Source organism: Echinops telfairi, unplaced genomic scaffold, assembly GCF_000313985.2.
Source record: "Echinops telfairi isolate 266 unplaced genomic scaffold, ASM31398v2 ScPeMD7_5;HRSCAF=22, whole genome shotgun sequence".
NCBI lineage: Eukaryota > Metazoa > Chordata > Mammalia > Afrosoricida > Tenrecidae > Echinops > Echinops telfairi.
The window spans coordinates 2,918,162-2,929,230 of NW_022103901.1; the positions used below are offsets into that span (position 1 = coordinate 2,918,162).

The 11,069-nt window shown below is 62.4% G+C and overlaps 1 protein-coding gene across 1 annotated transcript in view; it reads left to right on the plus strand.

Moving 5' to 3' along the window:
• FOXK1 (forkhead box K1) overlaps positions 1-11,069 on the plus strand; it is a 53,123-nt gene that overhangs the window by 34,313 nt on the left and 7,741 nt on the right. The window contains exon 6 of the mRNA XM_045284378.1: positions 10,408-10,593. Coding sequence (XP_045140313.1) covers positions 10,408-10,593 — 186 coding nt within the window. The remainder of the gene's footprint in view (positions 1-10,407; positions 10,594-11,069) is intronic.

An 11,069-nucleotide genomic window follows, 5' to 3' on the forward strand; every position in this document is an offset into this window, starting at 1 on the left:
CGCGTGCGCGCCGGGGCCCACCCAGCCCCTCCCAGCACAAAGGTTACTTTCTGCCCCCAGCTTCCGACTGAGCCCTGAGAACATGCGGGTGTCTGGCCGGGAGCTGACGGGTCTCCACCAAGTGGTGACTTTCTCCTGTGGGGAGGAAGAAGGCGTTCGTGCCATGGGGGCGAGTGTCAAACGTTAACTCTATCCAGCCACCCTTTCTGTGTACCCACCTGTGATTCCTAGCTCAGGCACTGCGCTTCCATCTCTTTCCTTCCCTGCTCCCAGGCCGCCTTTCCTCCTGTTGTCTGTGGCGCTGGCTGGAACCTCCCAGGCGCCCTAGCAACCGCTCTTTCCTGTTTCCAGCGTTAGGCAGCTTCAGGAGAGGCCTCCCCGGGGCCTGGAGGAGACACCACCTGCTACCTGCCACTGTCCAGGGGAAGCAGGGACCAGGCTTTGTTCAACAAAACCTCAAGCCCATTGCTGCCAGTCTGGTCCTGATTTAGGGCAACCCCGTATTTACAGAGCAGAAGGGCTCGTAGGTCTTCGCTCCGCAGTCTGCACAGGAGCACATGGCCAGGCCTCACTCGGGCGGTGTCACTGGGGGAGTCAGAACCACCACCTCTTTAAGTTGAGCAGCTGAACACAAACCTTGTTGCCCTAGCATGCAGGGGCTGCGACCCCGGTACCTAGCTGCTAGCTCAGCACAGACGGGGCCTTTGGCAAGTAAATGCTGGAGACACTGGCCTTCAAGGCGGGCGGCTCACTGAGGAAGTGGTGAGTGGTGACAGGAGTGGCTGCCTGCTGGTCCACAGGGCCCCTGGGCAAGTCACCAGGGCCTCCCAACCTCCCTTGTAAAGTGGACTGACCCCACAGTACAACCCTCACCTGGTGGGTATGCAGATCGGTAGCCATCAGGCCCCTCGAGGCTTGGTGCTTGCCTGGGCCACGGTGACCGAGTGGACACACCTTACTCCCACCTGCATCCTTTTCCTCCTCCCCCTTGCCGCCCTCCCCCGACGCCGGAGGAGAATGGAGAAACATCCATATTAACCCGTGGCAGGCACGTGGCGGCTCTGCCCCTGGGGGCTTTCAGCGGCCGCTTTACAGAAGCAGGTCACCAGGCCTTTCTTCCCCTTGCCCAGGCGCCTCTGATTTGGTTCAGATATCCCACCTTAGGGCTGATAGTGGCACCCTTGACTGTCTGCACCGCCCGGGACTCCTGGTGTGGGTGCTGTGGGGAGGGGGCCCCCCCATCCTACTGTCCCGAGGGGCACGTGTGTGCCCTGAGCCAATCACTGGATCCATCTGGAGCCCCGCCCACCAGGACCCGCCCCTTCCGGCCGAGGCTTGCGCCTGGCCAGTTCTTGCATTTTGGTTCCAGGCGGAGGGCGTGGCGGTGGCCAGGGAAGCGGAGGGACGCGGCCGGCCCTGGTGAGCGGCTTCCTGTGAGGAGCCTCCGCAGAAGCACCGTCGGTTCGGTCCGAGGACTCGGGCCCAGTCGGAGCCACGGCCCCTGGTGGCCCACGGCACTGCCCTTGCTGTGCAGCGCGCACCTTGTCACGAGGGGCGCGTGTCCGGTGGCCCGCGCTAGCCTTTCCCGGTGCTGCTCGCCGCAGGTCCCTAGTGGCCCAGTGGGTTAGGGGCTGGCTGCTGACCACAGGACTCACTGCCAAGCCCCCACCCCGGACTCTAAGCACCCGGCACTGCCCGGCAGCACCAGCAGCCACCGCTGCCGACGCCTATGCGCCTGGGGGTAGGCTGCTGTGCGTCAGGACTTGCCTCCACATTCCTGCCTCGGCGCCCACGAGGGTCACCGAGTGACTGTGTAACACACAGGGCCAGTGGGGGTCCGGACAGATGGACTGGGGCGGCATCCGAAAGCACTAGTTGGCCAGCCCTGAGGCTCCACGCTCGGCCAGGCCCCACCCGCAGCCTCGCTGGCACCATGGGACGCCTCGGCCCTCCTCGGAGATTCCTTAGGGAGAACCATACCCCACACCCCCAACTCCACCAGCTCACCACCAGCAGGCAACTGCAGGCTCGTCCCTCACGTCCAGTCTGGGCCTCAGCTGTCCCCTCAGGCCACTCCCCAGCCCTGGTCTGCTTAGAGACTGGCCAGGCTGGCTGGTGGGCTGGTGGGCACTGGCCACCAGGAGTCAGGTTGCAGGACGGGTGGTGGGAACCTGAGGGAGGAGCATTTTCTGATGTAACCAGCCCCTGAGCCAGGCTGTCCCCCTCATTCTTGACACTGGCGATGACCAGGAGTTGGGAGGGTGTAGGAGTGGCACCCATTGTCTGTGTTGCAGAGGGGGGTGGGGGGGTGAGGATGGCGTTGTCCCAATAATTTGCTTCTTGTGTTTTCTGCCCTTCAGCCTCCTCCATGCCCAGCCCACCCCCAAGTTCTGCCAGCCTCCTCCTACCCCCGCCTCCTAATGCTCCACTGGATGCCTTCTCCTGCCGTAGTCTACACCTGGGGTAGAGTCCACCTTTGACCTTTCTGTTAGCCGGGCTCTTAATACCCACTTCCACATCCCAGCACTTTGGGGATGGATGTGATAGGGGTTCCTGAACTCTGGGACTCCCCTCATCACTCCGCTCACTGCCTGCCTGCCCACCTGGTCTCAGGGCTCGGGAGGGCTGTGCAGAAGAACCTAGCCAAACCATGCTTTACAGAGACAGCATTTCCTCAACCGGAGAGTCTGCAGCTCCGCATATTGCGCAAGTCTGCCAGGCGCCCTCTGTGCCAGCACAGCTCGCCCCGAGTGGGTAACTCACCTCACACACCACTGCCTGTTCTTGCAGTGCTTCTCGGTGGCCTGGGAAAGCCGGGTGTCCCATCGTGAATTACAGGGTGCCCCAGGCGGGCCTGGACTAACAGCTTTGCACGGGATCTGTGTCTCCCGCCCTGCTCCCCCTCGTTTCATCCCTACAGGTACCGGCCGGCCGTGAGTGGGGATGACCCGTGGGGTTTGGCAGTGATTCTGTTGGGGGCCTCCGTCCACAGCTCCTCACTTGGTGCATTGGTGCAGTGTCTGGGTCGGGATTCCCCACACCATCTGCAAGCACACCTGGGATACAAGGTGCCTGGGCTGTTTTCCTAGACCCGGTCTTTGACACTTCACAGGGCGGCCCAGAGCCCTCCACGGATCTGCTCTCCGGGGAGCTGACCTTCCTGACAGCCCCCTCTCTCCAGCCTCAATGGTGTGCAGTGCCCTCACAGATGCAGGGGGGAGGCGGTGTTTCCCGGGGGGTAACGGGGGGGGGGGGTTCCCCAACGTGTTTCTGAACAAAATCACTGGAAAATGGATTTTTAAAAATGGAACCAATGCTTGTGGAAAGAGCAAGTTTTAATAAAGTGGGTCCCAAGCAGCACTGTGGGGTGGCAGCAGACACCAAACCTCTGTCTCCGCACTTTCTGAACAACCTGCACTCCTGGATACGCTTTTCCCGAGTGTTGGAGTTTCTTCTTGCTCCTTGTGAAAGAGAAAGCCCACCCGCGCCCTGCAGCTTTTACGTTCTCTCGCTGGCTGTGGTGGCTGATGAGTGTCAGTTCTGACCCATAGTGACCCTCCCCTTCCTCCTCTTCCCCCGCCCCCGCCATCCTCCCCACTGTTGTCAGGTGGCGAGCACTGCTGCAGTGGCCGTGCCACCCACCCCGTCTTCCTCTTCACCAAGCGTGATGCCCTTCTCCAGGCACCGGTCCCTCTGGAGCACATGTCCAGGGGACCCGAGAGGAAGTCGTGCCACCCTTGCTCTTGTCAGGAGCATTCTGGCTGTACTCGCCCCGCCCGGCACCGCAGCTCAAATGTTGTCTTGTCCAGCCCCCACGTGCATGAGGCACTCCTTCGGCCTCAGAGTGGCATCTTTGCTTGGGGCACTTTGAGAAGGCTCTTGAGCAGGGGATTTGTCCAGTGCAGCACGTCCTATGAGCCTTGACCGCTGCCTCGGGGGCACTGGTGGCTGGTCGGGGAAGCGAAGTCCCTGACGGTGCCCAGCTTGTCTCGGTTTGCCAGGCGGCTGGCTGTGGGTCCACTTTGGAGCACTTGGGTTGTTTACACACGGACTGTTGATCCCCGCGCAGGACTGCAGTCCTCGATCTTCCTCCGGACATGCTTTCCCTCAAGCCCTGTCCCTACTGTGCGCCTGCCTCTGGGCGTGTGCGCCTCACCCACACTCACAGAAACCTGGGGAGGAAGCACCTTCCGCTGTGCTGCTCCTGAGGAGCTCAGAATGGCTGGCTTTCTCCCTGCTGGGGCCGGCGTCCTGTGACGGTCTTCGACCATGAGCCACAAAGGAGCCCGGTTGGTACAGCGGTTAAGTGCATGGTTGCCTGAAAGTTTGGTGCTCACACCCAGGGGCTCCAAGGGAGAAAGCCCCGGTGGTGCTGCCAGCAGGACTCCCGGCACAGCCTCGGTGGGGCACGTGCACAGAGCTGCTGCTTCCAAGGAACATCCCGGCCGCCCTCCTTCCCCAGACGGGGCTGTTTGTTCCCGGCAGGCCACCCCCTCGAGTACGTCTCCAGCGCCTGCGCCGCTGCTGCCCCTCACTCGTGCTCCAGCTCGCGTGCTGTGAGTGACTGCAAACCCTTGGCTTGGGTCAGGGGCCCCTTGGACCTGCCTCACCGTGACCTCTTTGCCCCTGCACAGTCCAGCGTGGTCCCATGCCGAGGGTCTCTGGATGTTGTGGCTGCTGCTTCCACGCGTGTTAGTGGTCACTGGGGTTGTAGTTCTTGCTCTTGATTCTGACCCACTGCAGTCTCCAAAGACAGAGTAGAAATGCCCCCCAGGCTTTTCTAGGCTGTCAACCTCTCAGGGGGCTCGAACCCCCAGCCTCTTGGGGAGCACCTGAGAGCGTACCCATTGCTCCCTAGGGCTCCTGCCCTCCCACCTGCACAACAGGGACATTTGCAAAGGGTGGGCTCCTTCCTGTGAAGCGGCCAGCCATGAAGGGAGGGGCCAGGGTAGCTCACTGCTCCTGCGACCCACACTTGCCTGGACACAAGGGTGTAAGGGGACAGGATCACACTGCTGGCCTCTGGGTTCTGGGTGCCCTCTTGTCACCAGGACACAGCCAAGTTTGTAGTGACTGGTGACTGTCCCTCTCCTTGATAGCGTCCACTCTCCAGACAGCGCTCATCGGAGCGCACCCACCCCGTTTATGCTTAAGCTCGGCTCAAACGGCAGTGAGGCCGGAGATGGGGACCAACACTCAGGTCAACAGCTCAGGGCTTCCACTCACTGCCCTCCCTCCCTCCTGGCCTCTCACTGGAAGGCTGCCGGCATCAGAGCCCTGGTGGCACGAGGTCTGCACTCAACAGCTAGACACGGTTGGTGGCTGAACCCACCCCATGGCACTGCCCAGGAAGTGCCCTGGGGAGGGGTCCTTCCGCGGGGTCTGCTTGCTCGAAGCTTCCAGGTCCTGTCACCTCCACACACGGGTGCCAGGAAAGGCCAGACCGTCTCACCCTAGCCTAGTCTTGGCTTTGAGGGTGAAGGCACCTCGGCCCCCAGCCAGGCACACCCGGGTCCCAGCTCCAATCCAGCATCCACCCCTGCCATACAACTCACGCTGCCTTCCAGAAGCAGGGTGCTCACCTAGCACTGCACACCCCAAACCAGAGAGGGGCCAACTCTGAACAGGTGTGTGGTGAGAACTCCCTATGGCCACCCTTCCCTCCCCTCCCCCTCCCTCCACAGGCAGGCAGCTCCTGCGTCCCTGTCTCAAAAATTAGGGAAGTAATAAGAGGGTGGGTCTCTTCTCCACCGAATTCCATTGCGTCCTCAAGAACCACGGATCGCATCACGTTTCTCTGCGCCTATGCGCCCAGTCATGCCACCTGCACTCCTGGCATCCGGTACGGGTGCCCCCCACCCCTGATTTCCACTCGCACCCCTTGACATGCTGTGTGCACGCCAGGGTGCCTGTGGGTGGAGGTGCACAGCGCCTGTTCTGGTCATTTAAGGTTTGGGGCTGTAGCGCACATGTGGGGTTTACTCCGGGGGACTGTTTGTGGGCCCTGGACAGACTTGGTGGGGGGGAGGCTGTGGCTCGCTGCTGCTGCTGCTGCTGCTGTTGCCTAATAATATGAATCCTACTCAGGCTGGAGGGGGTGGTCTCCAGGTAGTCTGAGAGCCCCTTGTCTCCCCAGCCCTTCCCGGGTGGCCTGCAGAGAGGGTCACCCCCTGCCAGAGACCCCGTCCTGTCCACGTCTTAGGCAAATCTTGCCCTGGCTCCATCCAGATAAAAGCTCCTTGGAGATCTCCGAACAGATCACAGGATCTCGTGGAGGGCTTCCCTGAAGACACCTATGGTGACCTGTTGAGGTTGCCCCAGGCGGGGCCTTCCTGACACTGAGAGAACGAGGTCACCTAGTGAGTGCCCACCTGGCCCACTCGGGCAGTTGGCATCAACCTGAGACCTGTGTGTTTAGACCATCCCTGTGAGGGACGTGTTGGCCTGGCTGTGTAGGGCTCAACACAAGGAGAACCTGGGTTTATATTAAGCTCTGAGCTTGTGCATTCATTCTGGCTGATTGCCTGGCTGCCTGTCTGTCTGTGGTACAGCACGGCTCTGGGTGAAGGGGCTGGGGAAGGGGGCTCCAGGCCTTAAGCTGCCCCTGGGCCCAGCTGTTCAGTGGCCCTGGTGGCCACTTGGTCCCTGTGGGCATCAGTGTCTTCATCTGTTAGAGAAAGGGTGTGAACCTCATTTCTGAGGTTCATTTCTGACCACTCTTCAAGCATGTTTGTCCTGGGGTGCCCCACTCAATCCCACTCGCGTTTCCCCTAACAGCAGAGCTGCCCCGTGGGGGGTTATGGGAGCAGAGTGCAGCCCCCCAGCCCAGAGCCTGGTCTTGGGGTTGGTGACCTGCCTCCTCCATCCTTCCACCAGTGGCCAGCCTAGCAACCTGTCCGTCCACACTGCAAAGACCGGTGGGAAGGGTCCCTCACACAATCCCTGGAGGTGGCGGTCCCTGTGTGTCACAGAGCTGGCGGTGAGGGCCTGGCACGGCCTTCCTTGCTCCAGAGTGACCCAAGTGTTGGGGAAAGATCCTATTGGTGATCATGTCCTGAAGACACTGAAGGAGAGCAGGCCCGCCCTCTGGCCCCTGCAGCTGCCATGCGATGGGGCCCTGCATCACTAGGGCTCCAGACACCCACTCGGCCTGGCCTCTGGCGGTGTGGGCTGGCAGGAAGCACTTTGGCTCGGGGCCATGTCCTGGGGCATTTTCTGCTGCTCGGTGGTAGCGTGGCAGGATGGTGGCTGGTGCTCCCGGCAGCTCAGTGTCTGCTCCACAGCCTGACTGCCCCTCCTTCAGGAGCGGGGTGGCGGCTGTCCTTTTAAAGCCCAGCAGGTTTGCTTTCCAGGACCTACGGCTGTGTGGAGTTGGTTGGGTAAAGGGCTTGAGGTTTTGTGTGTGTGGTCTGTTATGTGAAAGACATGAGGGTGCGTGTGTGTAAGACATGAGGGTGTGTGTGTGTGTGTGTGTGTGTAGGGTGAGGGGTTTGGGAAGTGTGTGTGTGGGGGGGGGGGCTGCTGTCGTGTAAAGCATCCCAGATGTGGGTGTTGTGTGCCGAGGTCTTGTGTGCATTCTGTGAGTGCTGAGTGCAGCTCTCGGTCAGGGTGCAGAGCTGGCCCGAGGGTCCACATGGGTCACAGGTCAGGCCACTTCTGTGATCCGCCTCGCTGTTCCTCAAGGGACATCCTTGGCCCCGGTGACTGCCTAGGCCACGGTGGGAGGAGAGGTGAGGGCCCTAACACCTCTCCCAATCACCCCGGCCACGCGCACATCCAGGGCGTCCCCCTAGCTGGTCTCTGCCGCCGAGGCGGCCCTTGGCCATCCACCCGGAATCAGGAGGTGGTTCTGGATGGGCCCCCGGGCCCCTCCCCGGGCTGCTCACGCAGCGTCCGGGTCGGGGTCTGCCTCGCTGCCGGGCCTCGTCAGGACCCGCCTCGCGGTGTTGGCCGCGGGCCGGCGGTCTGTAAGGACGCAGGCGCCTCCCTCAGCTTTCTGCCCGGTTGACAGCGAGCGCTTAACCGACGAGCCACCATCGCTCCGTGAGAGCGCCCCTCGGCCCCCCGCTGAGGGCGCAGGGGCCCCGCGGCGAGCACGCCCCGCCGGAGGCCGAGGGCCCTGTCGCGCTGCTGGGGGCGGCGGCGCGCGCGCACAGAGCCACTTCCGGCGGGCGGGGCGCCCCTCCCGGCCCCCCTCGAGGAGGCGAGAGTCCCGGAAGTGACGCGCTGGGCCCCGCCCCGTCGGAGGCGGTCTGCGCGTGCGCGGGCTGGGCTCGGGGCGGGCCTCTTCCGTGCGTTGATAGAGAGACGGCGCCTACTGCGTGCGGCCCGTGGGCCCGTCGCCACTGCCCGCTGTGGATCCGCACGCACGCACGCACGTTTGCTCAACTGAGGCAAACACAAGGGGCTCACAAAACGCTGCCTCTGACCACCGTGTCCACGAGCCGGCGCTGCCCCCGAGGGCGGGCCTCTGGCCTGGATGCCCTCCACGCCCACCCTGTCAGCTGTTTCATCGCCCTCCCGGGAAGCAGCTGCCGGGTTTGACCCCCAGGCTGCTGCCCAGCAGCACCGCCAGGTGGCTTTCTGGAAGAACCTGGGGCAGTTCCACCCTGCTCCCCGGGCAGGGCAGGGGAGAGTCAGGGTGCGTGTGTCCCTCCCCAGTGTGTCCAGGTGATCAGTGGGCATTGCCCCTGGTCAAGCTGCACGTTGATCCCGGTTTTGAGGGTAGTTCTAAAGTGGGGTGTGTCCCCTCCTGTGTTGGCGCTGAAAGCCGGCGTGGCCATGCGCATCCCTGCAGCCAACCTGACGCGCCCCCTCCCCCTCCCAAACTCCCGAGGTCAGATCTGTGGTCCTGAGGAAGTGTAGCTCTGGGGACGAGGCGGCACCCCGCGGCGGTTGTCCGAGGTGAAAGTGAACATCTAACGGGGTGGGGTATGTGCAGAACTGCTGCTGCGTTTAGGGTGCCACCTGTGGGTTTCTAGCGTGTGCTTTGACCACTGCGCCACCAGGACTCGGCACTCCCCACTCCCGAGTCTTGAGCCTTGAGTGGGCACGGTGATGGGGCTGAAGGGTGTTTTGCAGGGAGGGCCCTGGCCACACTGCCACTTGCACCTTCTTGGTCTCCCACGGCCAGTGCTGCTGCTCGGAGGGTACTGGCCCACCTGTCGTCTACCAGGCTGGTGCCCGAGCCCCAGGGGTGGGAGCAGCTCCCTGCCCCATGCCCCCCGGGTCCCCAGTGGCTGCTGCTCAGAAGTGGATAGCCACCCCTTTCTCCTTTTTTTCACCCCATTCTTCCCAGGGGCCTCAGGTGGAATGGAACTGCCGGCCTCTGGGTTAGCAGCCCAGTCTGTTCTCCAAGGGCTTCAAGCCCATGCCCTTAGTCAACCCATGGGCGTTAGCCACACCCTGCTAGGTCCCAGGTACCTGCTGTGGGGCCCTACCCCAGGAGCCCAGAGTACCGCATGGGAGGCTCCCCCCAAATGTAGGGTGCTCTCCTGGTAGGCTAGAATCTGAGGGGACACAGCCATTTGAAGACCCCACCAGCTTCGGGCTGCCAGCCAGTGTTGGTCAACCGCCCTTCACTGCTGCTTCCTCAGGGGCCCTTCCAAAAACTCCATACCAGCCATGTTTCTGCAGGAAAACACGCCTGGTTGCTGGCTGTTACGGGATTGGGGCTCACAGCATTTGACAGACAAGCCTGCTTTCATGGCCCTGGTCCCCTGCCTAGGAGCTTCTACAGCTGCCTCCTCCCCCACGGCTGGGGCTGTGGGAGTCCCCACTTTCCAGGCTTGGTTTCCAGGGTCCCAGAGAGTTGTGGGGGTGCGGGGACCAGGCCTGGTGGGAGGGGCGGGGGCAGAAATGAATTGTTCCTGTCACTGCCATCGTTGCCGGGTGCCGAGCGTGAATTCTAACTCGGTGGTGGCCCTGGGTGACAGTGGCTCTGCCGACAGGTGGTTAAACTAAACCTACTGCTGCCCAGTCGACAGCAGGACCTCCCCCCACCCCCAGGATTTCCGATGGTCATGTTTGTGACCTCTTTGTCACCTGCGTCCTCTCGGGCTAGTGACAGGGGTGGGGCGGTGGCAGTCCTGTCTGCCCTCCTGTCCTCAGACAGTAGACACACTGAGCGGGTGGTTCTAGGGCCAGCAGCTGACTGTGGTTGTGTGCCACGCATCTCTGCTGTGGGTCCTCGTTGGCGGTGGAAAAGCAACACGGGACAGGGGTAGCCATGTGTCAGTGTGGCACCCCTGGTGGCCGTTGGGATGCCCGAGTATAGTGGAGGAGGATTTCTAGCCCGTGGGAGTCCCAGAGTGCCCTGGAATCTTCCCTAATGGCGCCCGGCCTTCTGCCTCGCTGCCCATGCTGACTCTGTGCCGACCCAACCCCCTCTTCCTCCTTCCTACGCAGGTGCACCTTCCGGTTCCCCAGCACGGCCATCAAGATCCAGTTTACGTCGCTGTTCCACAAGGAGGGCGCCCCAGCATCCCCACTCCGCCCACTGTACCCACAGATCTCCCCGCTCAAGATCCACATCCCGGAGCCTGACCTCCGAAGCATGGTCAGCCCCGTGCCCTCCCCGACTGGCACCATCAGGTCTGTGCGCTCCCCAAGGCCCATATGTCCACTGTCCGTCTGCGGACATGCCCTGCTGAGGTGGCCGGGTCACTCATGGCTCACCGTCTCAGCAGAGCTCCCAGACTAGTAGGCTAGGGAGGAGGGAGAGGCAGCCACAGCCAAAGGCTGGCTGCTGGAAGGGCCAGGCTGGGCCCCGGTTGGCCGTCAGTGGGCACCCACTGACAACGACAACAAGATAATCGTTCTGGGAAAGCGCGTGTGGGTGCTAGCTGTCTTCAGTGCATCAGGGGACCAACTTATAAGTGCACCCCTGGTGGCTTCCTGTCAACGTTACAAGGACCCAAGAGAGCCTTTTCCTGCCCTGAGATTGTGCCTGTTTGAGCCTCTTCGAGCAAGCGTGGTTCTCTCTCTCTCTCTCTCTCTCTCTCTCTTCCAGCAAGCATAATCCTCTCTGTCTCTCTGTCACACACACACACACACACACACACACACAC